Source organism: Lepisma saccharinum, chromosome 20 (genome assembly GCF_977018435.1).
Source record: "Lepisma saccharinum chromosome 20, izLepSacc3.1, whole genome shotgun sequence".
Lineage (NCBI taxonomy): Eukaryota > Metazoa > Arthropoda > Insecta > Zygentoma > Lepismatidae > Lepisma > Lepisma saccharinum.
Genome location: NC_139248.1, coordinates 57,977,482 through 57,998,356, shown reverse-complemented (window position 1 = coordinate 57,998,356; position 20,875 = coordinate 57,977,482). Strand labels below are relative to the sequence as shown.

At 35.9% G+C, this 20,875-nt stretch overlaps 1 protein-coding gene across 8 annotated transcripts in view; it reads left to right on the top strand.

The window, feature by feature from the left end:
• Positions 1-20,875, top strand: part of LOC146003283 (protein jim lovell-like) — a 204,396-nt gene that overhangs the window by 157,690 nt on the left and 25,831 nt on the right. For 7 of the 8 annotated variants that reach the window (XM_083141517.1, XM_083141511.1, XM_083141513.1 and 4 more), the window contains exons 5-8: positions 1,780-1,951; positions 9,350-9,646; positions 11,523-11,663; positions 20,187-20,357. In XM_083141517.1, coding sequence (XP_082997643.1) covers positions 1,780-1,951; positions 9,350-9,646; positions 11,523-11,663; positions 20,187-20,357 — 781 coding nt within the window. The remainder of the gene's footprint in view (positions 1-1,779; positions 1,952-9,349; positions 9,647-11,522; positions 11,664-20,186; positions 20,358-20,875) is intronic. The other variant, XM_083141518.1, reaches the window with a different exon arrangement.

Below are 20,875 nucleotides of genomic sequence, written 5' to 3'. Positions count from 1 at the left end.
TAACACTTGAATGGAACTATTTGCATTTTGAGGCAGCGCCATCATTGTTCTACAGCAAATGCTCTACTTTCAAATAGGAACTTTGATTTTTGTCACCATTTTCTGAATTCTGGCCCACTGTGCAGTGGTATTAGTGGGGGGACATTTTTTGATGACAAGAAATTTGTTTTACATGACTGTCAGGGGTTCAATATTACAGTGGAGAAGACAAACATGTATGCAGAACAGAAGCATAGAAGTGACAGATTTAAATACAGGGTTTGGCAGTAAAACCTGATGATTTTTAAGATGATATAACACAGTAAATAAAAAGAGGTGCTAGCCTTACAGCCATATGCATGCTATTATTATTGAAAAAAAATAAAATAATAATGATTTACAGCAACATTAAGTGCAGAAAATATCTTTCAAATGGCGCCCATTTCAATAGTGAACTCGGTGCGTTGTGTTCCACGGCTCCATGTGACTGAAATGGCAGCTAGTAAGGAGTGGAATCCCCACCATGCGACGCAATAACAAAACAACAATCGACAAGTTTTTTGTTCCCCAGAAAAGAGAAGTTTCAGCAACAGACTCCAGCAGTGTGTGGAACAATGTACTGCTTGGAGTTGCTAGCAGAAGATTTAAATCCCTCCTTTAGGGGTTAAAACATGCTGTTAAGGATGGAAAATCCTCAACTCCCTACAACAAATGATTTTATTTCCTACATCATGCACATGTGAAAAGTACGTGCCCGAAAAAGTCTCTTCCGTAGAGGGTTACAGGCAAGTTAAATATCTGAATAAAATCATCTCGTTCAGTGTGAATCAACTATTGCTCACCTACAAAAAATAATTAAAAAAAAAAAGTCATGCATGTTGCTTGGCAATATGTAAACTATTTCAGTGGAAATAATAATAATACAGGAATATATAAAATGTATGGATCATTACTTCAAAATGTTTTTTTTGCATATTTTTAGTATATAATTGAAAAAGTATGGAGTTTCAAAACCTATAGAAAAATTCTCAAGTCACTAAATCTGTGAATGTATGAAAATTTTGTGCATAATCATGTACATTTTAAGAATAATGATAGTATTGCATTTATTGTAATTAAAAAAAGCAGTCTCGATGTTTCATATGTTTGCATATCCATGTGTATTTCAGAAAGAACATTGAACACTATTTTTTTCATGTTGAGGGAAATAAACAACGTGGTTGATAATATAAGACATAAACATAAACGAGTTACTAAAGATATATCTACGAAACTTACTTGTAAATGTTCTACTAATTTTGGTGGCCTCTGCCACCATATACTTGGGAACTCGATGCTTCACTGTTAGGTTGACTTCTGGTTCCTGGTGTTGTTTCCTCGACTACCGCTAGAGGTGCTGGTGTAGCCATTTCGTCTGCTGCACGTGATGAGTTTGAAGTGTTGTAATTGCGGGAGCCAAACATGATGAGCCTGACGGCTGTTTTGCTTTAAAGTATCACGCACATCCGTCAAATTCCACAAAACATAGTTTGCAAATGTTTTCAAGCAATACACGCCTGAGAAAGCCATAAGAAGTGTTCAATACTATACATTGAAAAAATACTTGAAACATGCAAATTTGTGAAATTTTCTTATCTTTATCCATACAGCTGTACCAGAACAATCCTTTGGATATAGGTTTATGTGCCAAATTCCACGAGGGAATACACTTTTTGCTTGTGTGGGACTTTGTGTGAATTTTCTTGTGGCATTTCTTTGTGTAAGTAAGATAAGTTGCAAACCGTTTTTGTTTGTTTTCAGCCCATACTTCCAGAGAATATTTTCGGAGAATCCTTGCAAGCACCCTGTCATAGTGCTGAAAGACCTCAGGGGCTGGGAAGTACAAGCAATAGTGGATTTCATGTATAAAGGAGAAATAAGTGTAGCACAGGAGCAGCTGTCATCATTGATAAAAGCTGCCGAGAGTCTTAAGGTTAGTGAAATTTCTTCCTCTTTTGATGCTCTTCCATATCTATGTCACAGATTCCAAAACCTTCTGAAAAGCTGAAATTGTAAAGTTATACTGTTCGCATTTCCAGCTGGTAGCTGCGGATCAATTGAATTCTCTTTGACGACTGGCATCGGTCATTTTCGAGTCAAGTCACAGAGTTCCTGGTGGGACGAAACAAATGAGCGTCGGGATACACCACATGTTGCCAAACGTGCTGTAAAATGGGGGCAGTTGATCAGTGCCGTTACTGGATAAAAGTTGTACAATAGTTAGAGGCACATATTTTTGGTAAATAAAAGAGCAAAATTTCGGTACAAAAACTGAGTCAATTTCAGGTTCAAAAGTGGTAAATAAAATAAAATATCGGTGTTATAGCAGTGAAAAATTGGATGAAAAGTGGTATATCAAAAGACATTTTGGTTTTAAAATTTGTGAATATAATCCTAAATTTGATTTAAAAACTACACTTATTCCACAGAATTAACATTTCACTTCTAATAGCACATTTATGTAGTTATCAGAGTATTAAGTTTATTTCTGTGTAAAGGAGTCCATTTTTGCTTCTCTCTATTAACAGCAGAATTAATCAATTTTCCGGGAATTGCATAACTCTCAGGATAATTCAGACCTCAGAAGGTGTCGCGTCGGTGAATAAACCCTAAATTTCGTGTTTAAGAGTTAATTTCGCTTTTTGCAGTTCATTTCGCATTATTTTGTGACAAAACATGGTCACAAAATGCATCTCACACCTTTCAAAAACATGAAAAATTAACACTACAATGTGTTTTTTCAAATTTCGTTTTTTCGTCAAAAACGAAATATGCATGCCCCTAACAATAGTACACAAAGCACGGAAAATTAGTGCACAAAACAACTGACAACAACAGACGTATGCTTGGCAACGTTGCTTTGGGAGAGTGATGGTACCCCTCTGCAGCTTTTACTATGCAGCTGAGGTTGTTGACACTCATAGGGTCACACACACCCGAAGACAATCCAGTTGGGCCTGCGATCAGTATAATAGTGAGTGTCATATCTGATATAACAAATAACAACTCCTATTGGACAAAGAACTAAATATCTATGAGTTTACTATTATGTCATATAAAGACAAATGAAACATAAATTAAAGAATCTTTAGTGTAAAATTTCTGATTGACAGATTAATCACTGATGTAGATTTTTTTGACGTTAGTGTGTACAGGCTGCCTCTGTACAGAATAGATATTCTTTCACAGCAAATCAAGGTGAACAACTTCTGTTTTGGATATCTCTAATCACCTATTTAATTATTTCCAGTTTTTTATGTGTGCAGAGAGATGTTTAGATGCTGCAAATGTAAGCTGCATGTTGGCATATTTGTTTCCTTGTAACTAGGGTTGAACCAATATTGATTCTGATATCAGCAACACATTACAATATAATGCAAATGGTAAAGTTTCACACAGATACCGTGAAGTTTGTGGTTGATAAGTAATAACTTTATTTAATTTTTATTACTTATTTTTCTTTTGTCACTTTATTTTTCATTTATCTTTTTAATTTTTTTAATTGAATACAATTAATTGTAAAGAAAAACAATTGACCACTATAATTAATGGTTAAGTGGAAGAGATGGCATTAATGTCTTAACTTCGCCATGTGAACAAAGTCATAAATAAATAAATAAACTAAAACTTATTCTGATGTCCATGTTTACTTGGAAATATACCTTTCACACTTATGGTCATATTTAACAGTAAAAAGTACCCTGAATAGTTAATTTACAGTAGATCGGGACCTGAAAACTCTCATACAAAACATGAAAAATTGTAATTAATAATTGCTGACACAAACCTGTGAAATTTTGATTACAATCACCTATAAATTAAAAAGAAAAACTAGTATCCATTCATTTTTACTCAAGTATAAATTAATATGTCTGAAAAATACAAATGGTAGGTAACAACAAGAAAATGGTACACCTCAAAATAATCTTGCCTTCCCTTCATCCACCACACATGCATACACACATGGGCCTAACCATTCATTTTTTCTGCTTTAAAGGTGAGTTTGATCAAGATAACAAAGATTGGTAGCAAATGACAGTAACAACAGTAAAATTTTTAGTTACTAAATTCATATTACATTTCTTTTTCTGAAACATTAACATATACTTTGTAAATAGACAATAGCATCACTTCATTATTTTTAGTTTCAGCATTTCGCTCTTGCATTTTCAGTGGTTTTATTGTGACATTTATTTTCCAAACTGTTAAATAAAATACTGTATCTCTTCAATATATATTTATTATTTAAGCCACGGTTAAGAGTATGGAGCACTTTGAAAAACTAAAAACAAAATTACAGATAATTATGCTTGTGGAACATGCATGCATAAAAACAATTTTGCAAGTATATAGACTGATCAAAGGTTCTACTTGTAGCACGATATGCCAATTTGTAATTATAGTATGTAAATACACAGACTGATACCAAGTGTGGCCATCCCTGGTCTTCCTAAGTGGTTCGACGCATGCTATAAACAAAATTTTGACAATATGCTGAGTCAATTTCATGAAACCAAGCATATACAATTGCTTCCATGAGTTCATGTTTTGGCTTTTTGGTCTGGGTACCTAGTTTTTTGCACATAATAGCCCACAAGCTCTCTGTGGGGTTTATGTCTGGAGAGTTGTGTGGCTACTAACATCTTTGCATATTCATATCTAAAAACCATTCTTAACCAGCTGTGTATGGTGAGAGGTCTCATTATCATTTAAATAAAGTAATGCAAATTCTGTCCATGAGAGTTATCTTGTACAATTTGTAGAACTTTCTGGTTCAGGATTTCCAGATATTCATCCATGTTAAGAATACTTGTACAGATATGAATCCTGCCAATTCCTTTCGCAGACAAACACTTTTGAGTGTCTGAAATGCAAGAATTTTGAAGTTGTTCTTCTTTCCACATCCACAATTTCATTGATCTCTCATTACCCAGCAATTTAAATTGTTTTTAGTCTAAAAATATCACATGTTCTGGGTCTGTACCATTCCATAAACTGTAACATCTGACAAATTCATGCCTAGCTTTCTTATGCGCTTCAGTTAGTCTGGGATTTTTACATGCAACTTATCAAGAAAAACCCTGTTCCTGTAGTCGGGACATTACACTAGTATGGCTAAGGATAACTCCTACCTCGTTTTGAAGTCTAATTGCAATTTGGTGTAAACTCATTCCTCTGTTCTTTAGTGTCACGTCCTTTACCTTACAATCTACTGTAGATTATTTTTTTCTGCCACAGTGACTTCTCAGTGATGATTTTCCATGTTGTTCACATTGCTTTTCAGGCAATGGCTAACTGTGTAGATTTATGGACATGAAGTTCTCACCCAATTTAGGGCTTATCTCTGAGAATGACCATACTTATGTAAAGCAACATTCCTGACTTACGTGGGGAAATGACACACTTTCTACTGATTTTTCTAGAAAATTTGTTATAAATGCACTACTAACCACCAGAACACTCCCAAATAATAATGTAACCAAACTGTCAATCATAAATGCAGTCCCGCCAATAGGACTGCGTTAATTGATTACAAAGCCCTCTAGCGGAAATTCCAATCACTAGACAAACAAAAGAGTAACACTCCATGACACACTACTACCAGACAAATGCTTCAATCAATCGATTTCAAATTGTGCAAGAAAGATAAATAGAAGTGAATCCAAAATATTTCGACATTCGTAATAAGAATACTACAGTGATGCTATTTTTCTCTTTACAGAGTGTATAAACATCAAAATCTTGTAAGTTGATAAATTCAATCTTTTGATGTGCATTTCCCTTATTTGCACATTCTCTGTGCAGAAAAAGTTCAATGTAGAACAAAGAAGGTGAAACACATAAATACTGTATCAAAGTCTGTTATAATTTTTGTAAACTTGTCTTTGATATACTTGTACGTATTTGGTCTTCAAGGAGAAGTATATTTGCTTTCAGGAAGGCTTCAGTACATAAGCTTGAGCAATGATTCTTTCCATGTCCCTTGTAAGCTAGGCAGGATGAACTTCTGTTTCAAGAAATAATTTTTTTTGTGTTTATTTGAGTTGGTATACTTCACAACAGAAATGTGACATTTACTATCACATGACAATTACAATGCTTTTACCTACGAATTTACTATTGAACTCGTGTGTGCTATTGCTGACCTCCATTGTGGAGTGGTTAGCACAGCAACTACAATACCAGAGGGCCTGGGAATGGGTGTTCTTTGCAAGTGTCCCTTCATTATATCATCACTTATCTTCATCTTCACAATTAGCCAAGTGAAGTAAAGTAAACCAAATCAATCAATCATTCATATGTGCTATCTTTGACACCGTGCTCCAGAATACATTTTTCACCAACAATGACTTCAACTACCAACTAAAACTTATAAACAAGGGTCCATTTTTTCTGAGACAGTTGCGGTAACTATGACAATGGCAAAACAAACAACAGAGACTTCCTCAAAAATGCAGTAGCAGTGGGCATAGCCTCAAGATATTTTGGTATTCAGTTAGGAGCATCTTCATGGAAAGAGAACAGCACTTTCACCAACGATTTAGTCTGCTCTATTAATGTCTGAGCATGTCACACAATCTTCTGTGACTGACTACCTGCCAGGATGTAGGATTACTGCCTGCATGTTTGTGTTCCCCCCCCCCCTCCCTATAAAATTTGATGATATAGCACTTTAGCACATATGTTTAGACATGTAACAGTCAAATATACTAAAAAAATATAATTTCTTGCGAATTTTTCAGGACCAAAACAATAGAACATTACATGCCTTCTTAAACACACCATTCTGTCAAGTTGTTTGAAATAATACTGTATTTATAAGTATGTTGAAAAGTGCAAAGCTCAACCATGCTCTGATCTGGATACGCTGGCATTCTTGCTGGCACTATCAACTGGTCGAACAAGCCAATCTCTGGTGTCACCATTCTGGAACTTAGGTTTGAATAAATATAGCACACTGACTTGGACAACTTGGAATCGAGTTGAACTCCAAATTACACAAAATTTTCTTACCCTATTATAAATTATAGCTTATATGTCATAATCCACCTGTACCAGTTCTTTCGATTCATGTTTGATAGATGTACAGTACAATCAATGCTCTTTTGAATAATTTTTTTTTTGTCTGATTTGGTTGTAATGTGCCTAAATTGCAATCGGTGATTAATTAAGACAGATGCTTTGAGATATCAGATACATCAATACCAGTTCTGCACTAGTTATACTCCTTGTTCTTACGTGTTTGTAGTAAACTTGTAGAAATTTGTTGTGTGACAGTGTTTATGTTATGCAAGATAGAAACTTTTCCAATGACATGCTTTAGAAAAATTAATCATTGAACACAGTACAACATGGAACACTTAAAGATGCTTAAAAAGAGTCTTCACTGAGGTTTTTGATTTTGTTAGTGCTTCGTTAGAAATGGTGTAAATTTGTCAACTGCATCAACAAAACTTTTAAATCTTCAATATAACATGCATTTGTAAAAGTTTCTTCCTCAAACTTTTTTCAATGACCACCTGTTGTCCTCAGGAGACAGAGGGTCATGGCAATCAGTCAGTGAGCAGCCGTACAATAAGTGTCTACTGCCCTTCCATCTGTCCCATTTTATGTTTTTTTTTTAAACCTTTATAAGCTTTTAAGGATCAAGGTACAGTGCATGATCTTCATGGAGTGCAAAGAACCATACAAGGAGGAAGTCTCTGTGGCCTAATGTTGAACAGGAGATTTCATATGGGCAGATTATTATTTTATTTTTTTTACTCTAGTCATATGTTACTTAAGAGAACAGTGTAAAGCACATGAACAGAAAGGATGAAGGTCAAAGAAAATAATGTCAGACCAGAAATGGTAAGGGAGCTTTCAGACCAATGTGACAGATGACAAGTGACAAGTAATGACCCCATTTACTTTAAGGCTTGGCTGGATCTTTAACTGATGCCAGGGCAGCTGTTTTTGAATTTTCCTCTCCCTTCAAAAAACAGCTATGATATTCCAAATTTTAAAAATTTCATATGCTTAGAATTCTTTCTAGAGCATTCATGTGGTTTTCTTTTGTTTTTGCCTAGATATTCTCAGTTTCCTGACTACGTAAGTCTATTAAACTATTAATAATATCTAGACAACACCGAAAGCAAACCACATGAAGAATCACGCGAATGCTCTAGAAGGAATTCTAAGCATATGTAATTTTTCTTAGTTTGGAATATCATAGTGTTTTTTTCTAAAGGAGAGGACAATTTGAAAACAGCTGCCCTGATGTGGGTCAAGGTCCAGCTTAGCCTTATTTATGATCTTTACAACACAGAAGTTGTCTGTATATGTACACCTTATGCAAAACTGGATCCCATGCACTTAATCAATGTGTAAGTTTGAAACCTTAGAATGATGATGCTGCTTTTTGAAAATTTGAGGAACAAACTTAGAGGTACATGTCTGTTTAATTGAAGATGATGTCACAGATATTCTACAGGGTGCAGCAACTGAATCTGACAGTTTTTGTTACAAATAAAAACAAATCTCTTTCATGCAATGAAGTCAATTTAATTCATGTTGTGCTACATCTCAAAGCATTTTAGGAAAAATATCATGAGTGTCAGTTTCATGCAATTCTTGCCAAGGACAGTTCATTTTTTGAATAGTTCACCTGTGAGGTGCGGCAACTGAATCTGAAGGTTTAAATCAACACTTGATGGAAGTTGTGGTGTCAACACAGCATGCCTTCTGTCGGAACTTTAACATGCACCCTAATCTGCATGTTTCCAGCTGGAATACCATTTTACTGTGGGTAAGAAACTTCAAGGAGACGACATCAGCAATGAAAATAACACCTGGTGGACATCGTAAGATTCACACTCCCAAGAACATTGAGTTTGGGTCTTTCTTTTGAGCCGTCATCGCCAATCAGCACGGTAACATGCCATTAGTCTGGAGTTGTCCGATCACAGTGTTTGCTGAATATTGCACAATGATTTAAATTTTCACCGAGTTATGCAAAGCTTCAGAGAACGTCTACATAATTGTGTTCGCAATAACGACAGCCACCCTATAGGTGTTCTGTTCAAAAAATGAACTGCTTTGGTCAAGAAACTGCCACTCACGCTATTTTCCTAAATTGATTTGAGATGTAGTACATGTATTAATTGATTTCATTGTATGAAGAAGTTTTGTTTTTATTTGTAATTAAAAACCATCAGGTTCAGTTGCTGCACCCTGTATAATGTGCAATGTATTATTTTGCAAAAGCCACGTAGCTGTAGTTACAATTATGCCTCATACTGTATACATTTATGTCTAGATATCCCTGAATTTGAATTCCTTGTCTCCACAGATACGAGGTTTGGCTTACATGGAAAGAGAACCATTGAATCCACCATCGCATCCCTCACTAACCCCCTCCCCAATACCAAGTTATGAGAAAATTGGTTTATCTCCACAGGTGCGAGGCTTGGTACACACGGACAAAGAGCCACCGCACTCGACACACTCCTCCTACTCACCTTCTCCGATAGCCAGTTTTGAGCTGCCTATGAAGTTGCCCCAATTGCCTCATTTGCCTCAGATTAACTTTAATGACAATTACCCAGCCAACGACCACCGATCTTCACCTGTGCCCAGGAGAAAACAGGTAAGCAACAATGTTGTCTTGCAGGGTCTGTATTGTATTTATGGTTGAGCTGATAACATTTTGAAATGATAATTCAAGGTGGATGAACGCAAGACGACCATGAATGAATAAATAAATAAATAAATAAATAAATACTAGCGGCTGAGCCGATACCACTTTAAACCGATACTGTCACCGATACCCACTGATACCGAACTTGAAAATTGTAATATTTAAAAGTTGTTCAAAATATTGATTAATACTTGTTTGTAACTATTCAACTGCAATTGTATGCATCAATTTACCAAGATTTTGCTTTAAAATATTCAATAATTACATCAGAATATTAAACTACATATTATGTTATCACAAATTAAAGTTTTTCACACAAAACTGGTGCAAAATAAAAATAAATTTCGAATTTTGCGTAGCTTTCAGACACATTGCCAAAGTGTCACGTAGCACCCTAATGAAAAGTTGACTATATGGAATAACTTAGGGAAAATCATAAGATACAAGAGAAAAAACAATATAGCAAGATATACAGTATTATGAATATTGTACTTACATTGCTTGTTGTTACAGTAGTAACAATGATGATTAGGAAAAAAATACTTTAACAGTATTGAACTTAAAACAATAGTCAAGCATGTTTGCTACAGGATGTTGTATCATTTCCATTTGAAAGCCCACTTACCTGAGCACTGATAACGGATTTTTTTGCTGCCTTGATTTGTATGAAATATCGGAATATATGTAGACTCTACTGTATTCAATAGAGTTGTAATATATATAAGTTATCTATTGGTACTCAACCATACCAATCTGCCAGAGATGAAATTTCAAATACCATATTTACTTGAATACCCAGTGCACTGTTTTAAGTTGAAAACCTTGCATAAAATGAGTGTGTAGGTGTAATTAATTTTCTCTATTTTGTATATTTTGTGCTACCATCATCTTCCTAATCATACAAAGGTCGTTGACCAAGACTTTTATTTCTAGAAAAAAGTGGAAAATCCTATAAACCCCAAACTATGTATTTTTCAAAATAATCCCCCTGAGCATCTAGGCACTGCTGCCATCATTGTGTTAGTTGCCCGAGTCTTTTGGCATAGAAGGAAGTGGACTGCTATCGTAGATGCTGCAGGACATCTTTTGCCAGTGATTTATCTTCAATTTCTTCCCTCTCATATGCTCTTTAAGTGGCTGAAACAAATCTGATAATCACTGAGGACTAAGTCCGGAGTGTAAGAATGTGGAGCAAAACCCTTTCGGAGAGTTGTTGAGTTGTTGCTGTCGACCATGTGGGGTTGGGCATTGTCATGGTGAAGAATGACATTTGCTGACAACATTCCCATTTTTTCTTGTGAATAGCATTACGTACGGCAACCTTCATCAATGTGCAGGATTACTGGGCATTAATCATGACCCATTCCCAAAAAGAATCCACATAAAGAACAGCTTACATGTCCCAGTCGGACAAATGTGTCCATGCATTTCATTCGTCAGCAAATATTCTTCTTCGCCAAACTCATCATTTGTACACTCTTGCCTTGCCCGTGACAACGTTTGTTCCCCATACCGTGCTTGCAATCTCCTCAAAATTTCAGCTGGCTTCAGGTTCTCCTTCAAAAATAATTTGATCATACACCACTGCTCCACAGCTACAGACGTACTACTTTCCGGTTGGGGCAAAAGTGCAATAATCGCGAAGGATGAAGGTACATTCTCTGGCAATTTTATTCTTCTCTAGCTTTTTACCACTTTTTTATTCACAAATGTCTCTGTCAACGTTGAAGGACCCTAGTACAATTATAATTTTACTTGTAATATTTTATGAATATTGGTCAAAGCTGTATCATTTACTTAAATATGTTAATCTGATTTTTCAAAGGCACGGCCAAGGCGACGGTCAGGAGATCTTAGCAGTTCCCACAGTGCCCATGATTTGTCCAAAGCTGCATCACCTGCCTTAGATGTTGCCGAGAATCTCACTGTTAAGAAAAATACTCCTTCCATGCTTCCAACAGTACAAGTAAGTTCTGTTTCTTTGTATTTTTTTTTGTGTGTGTACTCAATATTGATTAGTGAAACAGCGTAAAAAAGGTATGAAACGGTTTTGTGATATTTTACACCTCCAAGATCCAAGAGACAAGAATCAATTCCATTTACTGTTTTGCAATACAGGATTCATTTGATAATAAACAGAAGATAGATTTTGCCACTACTCTCTCTACAAACTGGTCACATAGTGGGCATACCCCCCTTTATTTTCCACACTATGATGGTTATCGTTGAATACTTTATATGGACATGTACCTGATGGTTTAAGAGTCCAGAATGTCGGTATGGAGAACGTCATGATTAATGTGGGGTCACATTACCTGAAGGCATCTTTCACAGCTGCTCGTAACTCTTGCATTGTGCGATATCTGTTATTTCTGACTCTGCCTTTGATGATCCCAGAGAGGTGAGATTGGGACTAACAGAGCTGGGTAATCTTCATAACCTCTTCCAATCCACTGCCCGGGAAAGGTCTTATTCAGGTAATGCCACACTTGCAACGTGACATCTGCCAGAACATGGTGCAGAATTCAACCCTGCTACGAAAATGATCTCCATACCCATGTTTCCAACTCTTAAACCATCAGGTATTTGCTCATAGCAAGCATTCAACCATAATCACAGTAGTGTGAAAAAATAAAGGGAGATATGCCCACCGTGTGACCACTCTGTGCTTTTTGTCACCTGTTTTACATACATCAGCATATGACCATGTTATTGATAATGTGCAAATTATACCTTTTGCTATTTGGACATACGAACTTTTGTATGATTCTTGTGTAAACAGGAAATTCATACAGTAGAGAAATTTTACTGGAACACAGTTTTTTTTCGCTAAAGAAATTATTAAATAAATAATGATACTGAGGATGGACCAGTACTAATATTCCTATTGATGTCAATACTTACACTTGAACTCAGTAGCAATGGATAATACTTCAGAATATTTATAAATGTTAACATATTAATTATTCCACAAAACTGTACAACATCAAACTACAACAGTGCTACTTTAAAATAGTTGTAATTCCACATATGGAATAATCAAAATAACAAAATTACATTTTTGTTTAATTTTAAATGAAGCCATTTTTAATCTCCAAGTTTTATAATTTTTGTAGTTCATTTAACATTTTTATCATGTCACCATAGCAGTCGGGAAGTGGGGCAGGGGTAGCCACATCTCCCTGGAAAATGATTGATTGATGGATTGAGTTTCTGTTTTAAATCCACTTTATGCATAGAAAGGCTAATCGGGAATCTGCCTACAGTTTAAAGTGTGATCTCAACCACTATGTGCCTCCACAGGGTATCGAACCCGGGACCGTTTGATTACAAGGTAATGAAATAACTACTACTTCATCAAGGAAGCCCCCTGGAAAATGAATGTCAACCAAAAATTGTATATTTCACATATATAACAGTCACAATAATTTGTTTATTATGTATTAGAAGGAACATGTTAAATTGTAATTGAATGAGTTATTATTGATACAGCAACATTATTATGGTAGAAAATATGCCTCATTTGCTCACTCTGCCCCTGGATAAAATTATTTTGCTTGCCTCTCTCTTCAAAAAAGTCTGGATGTCCAGGCATTTCCCTAACAATTTAAGAAGAATGTATTTTCATATTTAACTGCTACTGTTATTCTCTCTCAAAAATATTTATTCTGTTCAGTAATATATATGGTACTTTGTGTTGTTAACTGTATCCTTCTCTCTTCCAGGGTTCAAAGGATATTTTTGCACATTCTGGTATTTTAGATTTTTGACTTTTGCATGATTTGTGAATTGATTTGTTTTCATTCATATTTTTATGGTGTTTTCCAGAATGTTATAACACATTACCAACCTGGGCAATGAATGACTAACAGTTTTCATATTGATGTTGCAGTTTGCATAGGTTTATCTTTGGGGCATTCATTGCTCTTTTTTCTTAACAATAATTATCAGTAATGCCTTCTGTGAATGCTTCCTTTATATTTTTTTCCAAATGTACAGCTGCAACTTTGGACAATGAATTTTAACTATTTTTGCTTTAAAGTGTAGAATGTGGAAACCAAATTAGAAATTCAAAATTAGGTGGTGCTCAGTGAAAATAGTGTAATTTTTTTTACAGTTGATTTTTTGTAATAATTTAATCAAGTGTAAGTACTCCAAATATGCCTGTTTTAAAACGACTTGGTGGTTAGCACACATTATTCTGCAAAATCAGTGGTCCTTGATTGGAACTTAATGTACGATATACATACTCTGATTGCTCCTTTAGACTTTATTTTTATTATGGTTCATCTAATAGTACAGATATGTATAACAAAATAACTTAATATATAAACAGACTAGTGAGAGGATGCTACTACTTATGGACTTTTATGGTGATACTCGGTGATTTCGGCTGACACCTTCATTGATTCCTGCTAACAACTCAACCCATTCATGATGACTTACTCATTGATTCGTACTGACACCATAACACATACCTGATGACACATTCACAGATTTCTACTGCACGTTGTAATGAAAGGGTCCTGGGTTTGATACTCAGTGGAGACCCATAGTGGTTCAGATTCTTCTTTAAACTGTAGGTCCAGTCCCAATTAGCCTATCTGTGCATAAAGTTGACTTAAAACAACTCAACTGTTTCCTACTGACTCATTCCTGCCAATGCCTTCACAGATTCTCGCAGACACTTTTACCAATTCCTGCTGACACTTTTACCGATTCCTGCAAACATCTTCAATTCCTACCAACAATTTTACAGATTCCTGCCAACACTTTACTGATTCCTACCAATCTCTGCTCACACCTTCACCGGTTTCTGCCGACACCTTCACCGGTTTCTGCCGACACCTTCACCGGTTTCTGCCGACACCTTCACCGGTTTCTGCCGACACCTTCACCGGTTTCCTGCCGACACCTTCACCGGTTTCCTGCCGACACCTACACCGGTTTCCTGCCGTCACATTCACCGGTTTCCTGCCGTCACCTTCACCGGTTTCCTGCCGTCACCTTCACCGTATTCCTGCCGTCACCTTCACCGTATTCCTGCCGTCACCTTCACCATATTCCTGCCGTCACCTTCACCGTATTCCTGCCGTCACCTTCACCGTATTCCTGCCGTCACCTTCACCGTATTCCTGCCGTCACCTTCACCGTATTCCTGCCGTCACCTTCACCGTATTCCTGCCGTCACCTTCACCGTATTCCTGCCGACACCTTCACCGGATTCCTGCAGATATCTTCACTGATTCCTGCCCACACCTTGACTGAATTCCTACTGATCGTTGGACATTGCAGCACTTTATGATTGTAGTAGCTTAAGTGCTAGAATTGAAGTATTTCACTGCAACTGTGCCAATTTTGGTGGTCAATCTTGATAATATTGATTCATCTATCTCATCTCTAGTTTAACCATATCTTCATAGCAATAAATTCAGTGACCTCATTAGCGTAATTTGTGTAGAATAAGTGAAGGCAAAAGGTTCTAAAATGTGACCTGTGAAATTAATGTGTGTGAATGTGAAGTAGCCCATTTGTGCTGTGGTATTTTATTTCTTGCAGTGTTGTTTCCGACAACACACAAAAGGACTGTTGGAAGAATGAATACTTCTCTGTAGGTTCCACTGAACCGTGGAAAGGCAGTTATTTTTTTTTTTTCGTTTCTTCTCATGGGCTTGTTGTTTATTATGTATTCACTTCATGTGCCATTCCAGTTGTATTTCAAGGAAACTGACAGAAATTATTTAATGTTAGGTAGGGCTGAGGCGATACTCTTACAGATTCCCACCGATACCGATACTTGAAAATTGCACTAATTAAAATTTGTTCAAAATATTGATCAATATTGGTGTGTAAATATTATTCCCCAGTTATATGCATGAATTTACTTTAGAATATTCAATAATGACATCAAAATATTAAAATTGTTGTTATGTAATAAAATAATAGTTTTCTTGAAAAATTTATGCAAAATAAAATAAAGTTTAAATTTTGCATAATTTCCAGAATAATTAGACTGCGAAAAAGTCTGGCGGCATTTTTGCGGACCCCGTGAAACACCAATATCCCGGAAAAGTATCGGCTGGTATTGGTAGATGAATTCAAACTGATACTTTCTGATACTGATACATCGGTATTGGCACAGCCCTAATGATAGGATCCAGCTTAGAGGCCAAATTTTATCCTTTTAAATGAGGATGACCCAATGTGAAATTTTCCCGGCTACCGCTATGAAATTACTGATACTGATAACCAGTATTCTGTCGATCTTGAAGAACCTGAAATGTTCATTCGCCTCAAGTGGTTTGAACTCTTGCCTTTCGTGTGAGTGGACCCGGGTCCGATTCTTGGTGGGAGCACCCAAAATTTCGGCATTGACCCAGGATCGTGAGGACAATTGGGAAGCTACTTGAAAAGAAGTAGTAGTACTGGGCTCCGGTCACGAAAGCCAGAAGAAAAGCAGTGATGGGATCCGATCCAATGAAAAGCTGTTCTAGCAGGCCTTGGCCCTTCAAGGGCTGTTGCACCACGGAGTATATTTGAGTTTAGAATTGTTCATTGTCCATCCTAATAGAGATAGGGGAGACCGGGGTAATTAGAACAGGAAACAACCTGTAGAAGTTCCACTGTAAATTACTCAGAAAGTTACTGATGGATTTTTTAAAAAATTCTACTATTTAAAAGGACATCTTTTGTATATTTTTGAAAAAAATAATGACCATACCTGCATTGCAAATACTCGTCCAAAAACTAAAAATTGTCATGACACCATAAAATTGTTCCAATTACCCCATTTGGGGTTAATGGAACATACGTTAGAAATTTCAACTGAATAACTTTAGATTGCTGTTGGGGTAATAAGAACATCATATATAAATGTCCCATTTACCCTGCAAATTTGAACACAATAGCTCTACTTCTGGAGTTATCAATGCTTGTTTAAATAAAATCCCAAGTTAACGTATTTTTTCATAAAGTTCAATTTCCCAGCTGTGAAGCAAACATGTATGAATGAAAATCAGTGTTCTATGATTTTTTTGAAAGGTTACAGGTCATTCTACAATGTAGTAAAGAAAAAACTTCTAATAGTTACATGTACAATCTAGTATACCCAAGCGAAATCAAGCAAATTACGCAATGTTCTAATAACCCCTTTGCAGAATTTTTTGGGGTAATAAGAACTTTGCTTATAAAAACCAGGCAAATTGCCCATAGACAACCAAACTCACATGAAAAGATGTGTGCCCTTATGTTTTATTATAGAGGTGAAGAAAATTTTGCAAGGGTTCTTTCATTCACATCCAGTATATGCAGAAGCAGAGAAACGCCAAGCATGAGTCACATCATTTTTTGCAGGTGTATAATAAAAGTCATATAAAGCTTACTTTTGTGTAGTTATTCCAATAACAAATTTTCTGCATGTAGGTTTAGTGTAGGTACATAGGTATGAAATGTTATTACACCAGTCTTTTCGTTTTAAATTATTCTACATTAACATGTTCCAATAACCCCATGTTCTAATTACCCCGGTCTCCCCTATGTTACAAGATGACTGCAGTGCAAAAGAAGCTGCATATTTAGACATTTCGTTTTATAAAAAAAGCAGGGCATGCAGGTTATGTTTTTATATCTATAAAAAATATAACAAAAAATGGCAGAATATTGCATGAAATTATAATATATTTATAGATATATCGGATTGCTAATTTCACCGATATGTCAGTATCGTCTGATACTGGTAGAGTACCAATTAATCTGTCCCATCCTTACTTTTAACCTTTGTAATATTTTTACCTTTTTGCACATATGTTTTATTTGCTTCTGATGAATTTGTTTATTGGAATTGAAATTTCCACTTGAGTGCAAGATACATTAGAAATATATTTGTGTTAAAAAAATTTAAATGCTCCATAATTGTGTGTTGTATTGACATTTAGAAGTTCAAAAATTGTCTTTCACAGGGGTGAATTCATCATTACAGTGTGATCACCGTTTGCACTTCGTCTTTCCTAATGAGCTTAATTTTTTTTTCATTTATATGTTCAGATCACGCTTTGGAGTGAGTGTGCGTCTTCACCCTTTGTGTCTTGTTTGACAGTGCAAAAAAAAAAAAAATATATTATTTATAAGATTTTTCTTGACTGCCTATATTTTCTCAACTTTACTGGGATTCAAAATTTACAGATTGAGTTTCTTTAATCACAATAGGATTGATTGATTTGGTTTACTTTATTTCTCTTGTAGTCTATGTTTGTTACAAACATAAAAAACAGTTTTTTGTTATGACATTTCAGGAGAACACACACTCCCTTCATCAGACATTTATATTTAGTATGATTAAAGATAGTTATAACAATGGTTAAAAATTTTCAACAGAAAAGGATCAGTTATACAATGGATCTTATCAATCTTACATTGTTGTAATGTAACAACTTAACTGTGAAACAAGCAGTCTGTTTTATTATTATTTTACAATCTTTAAAAATTATAAATCCGAAATATCATCAGACAATTCAAAAATATCATTGCTTTTACAGAGATTATTGATGTTTTCAGTTACATTAAATTCTAATGATGTGTCCTACACCATTTTGTGAAAAAGAAAACTCAAGAAAAAGAAAGAAGGTGTATGTTACCATTTTCATTATTTAATTTATTCCAGTGTTGTTCTGCAATGAACGAAGCTTCCCACACATTCAAATTTATGTTTCCCGTCATTCTTTTTAAAACCCTTCTCCTTGCAATCATATGCTTCTCATCGATGATGTGAGCTGACAAACCCGTTCTTGTGTTTAAATTTATAAATTGTTTCCTCCCATAGACAATACAGTTAGCCTTGTGTCTAAGTGTCTCCTGCAATGTCACAACAAACAAAAAAAAAAATGGTGTTTTTATGCTTGTAACAACCGTAGACTACAAGAGAAGTAACTCTACAATGCATACTTACAAGAATAATTTGGTTTATTTTACTTCACTTTTCTGCCACTTTTGACTATTGGGCAACCAGAAGAGGATGAGTGATGATATGATGAAATAGACGAAGGGACACCCACAAAGAATACCCATGCCAGGATTTGAACCTGGGACCCCTAGCATCATAGCCCAGTGTGCTAACCACACTGCCATGGAGGCTGGCTAATCATAATAGGAATTACAATACTGAAAGGAAGTACTTAACTATCCATGAAACTAGTTTTTATGATCTGTTTATTTTGGTGGCCACTTCCACCATCCTATCATGAATTGTACTATTGGGCAGGCTTCTGTTGTGTGTCTAATTTGCAAGTTAAGGTACACAGCCAATTGTTTCCTCCTTTTGTAGTCACCAGAGACAAAGCTGATGATCTTGGGTCTACTGTCGGATTAAAAATTATAGATACCCGAGTTTGAACTCCAATTAAAATTTAACCAGTAGACCTACATAAGTGGTCCGATCATGATGAAATTTAAATACAGTGCAGGTAGAATGGTTTTAAATACAATTCTTAAATTGGCCAAAAAAAATGTTCTTTTCAATTTCATGAAACAACTTTTTCTTAGTATTGGATAGTCCTACTAATACGATCTTGGTCGTGTTTTGAAGCTCTTTGCATCTGTTTTTAAAATTCATTATCTTTGTCAATTCACAGTGCAAATCCGATTTTATACAGATTTTTATTCAATGGAGTAAAGATGTTCGTTGAACGTGGCAACACTGCACTTGTGACAGCCCGCGGTTTCCACGGTTTAATAGACATCGCTCTAATGAAAGTACATAAAAAATTACATGCTGTATACAGATTTTTTCCTTCATGATAATACAGTTGGCACTTAATTAAAGGATTGACGGTGTGTCAAGGGCAAGTTTACATGGCATGCAGCTGATCACATCCTTCATGCTTCCTTCGTTCACTTAGGGCTTAACATTTGATGACAGCACCAGAAAGTTTTTCTTTCCATGGTAAAGCAGTTTAGATTTGTGGATAAGTAAGTCAACCTGTGGTGCAACACGGGCCAGTGCCTACCCACGACTTCCAGCCTCACTCTTGGATACCCCACAGAGTTGGGTCATCATCCAACCAGTTACAGGGTGACATGTGGTCAGCACGGCGAACCCCCAGCCACTGTTGTGAGGTGGTTACACTATTAAATTGGTAGGTCCTCGATTTCCTCACAATGGCAGGTGGCAACTGGTCCCATACACTGGCCAAAATCTCAGTAGAAAAGCTGTACAACTTCTCCCCAGAAAACTTGAACCAGAATATGTCATGTACCCTAAGCCCATAGCCCTGCACGACCATGTTCTGGGACGGGACAGATAAGTAAGTACTTACTTTCAGTATATTAATTTTCAACTGCATTTTTCATTGCCCAAAACATGAGAGAGATAGGAATAATGAATTTTGAATCCTAATAGTGAAATTGGTCGTGTAAGATTATGCAATCACATTTTGTTTAGTGCTATATCTAAGTATACATTAAGTATTGAATGTAAGTATTGAATTTTTTTCAGCAACAACCAAAATCAGATGCTGAAGAATCTCATCGGCCCCAGTCTCAACCTCAACAGCAGTCTCAGCCTGTAGAGAATAATACAAACCCATCGATGCTGGACACTCCAACTCCAGACAGTCTAGTGTTTCCGAATAGTACCGAGCCCTTACCTTTACCTCCACCACCTCCGGTAAGTGAGACAACTTAATAAAAAGTTTTGTTATATATGATAGGCGCTGTGTGTCCGTATGTGGCGTATACTTTTATAAAAATCATCATCTTGGTTCAACAGAAACAGTTCAGTTAATAAGATATTTTTTTCCCCACTTTTCCCCACTTTTTCACAAAAATAACTGTTTACTAGAACAAATACTAGGTAGGGTGTAAGGAATGAAATTTTGGATAGCAGTCAAATGTTAATCTGTCTTCTCTCTGCATTCACTGTCCAGGAATTATGCTTGATGAAAAATGGCCAATTTAAATTCAGAAAATATTTAGCACTTTTTTTTTTAAGCAGTCTCCCCTCTATCATTTTTTGCAGTCACCCTTTAACTTTATTGAACATTATATTCTTACTTTAATAGCCGACCACAGTGGCCTCTTTGGGTGTGTCCCTTCATCACATCATCACTCATGTTCGTGATTAGCCAAAAGTGACATTTTGTTTGACTGCCCTACCTGTTGCATTCATTTCATTAATGCCATCTT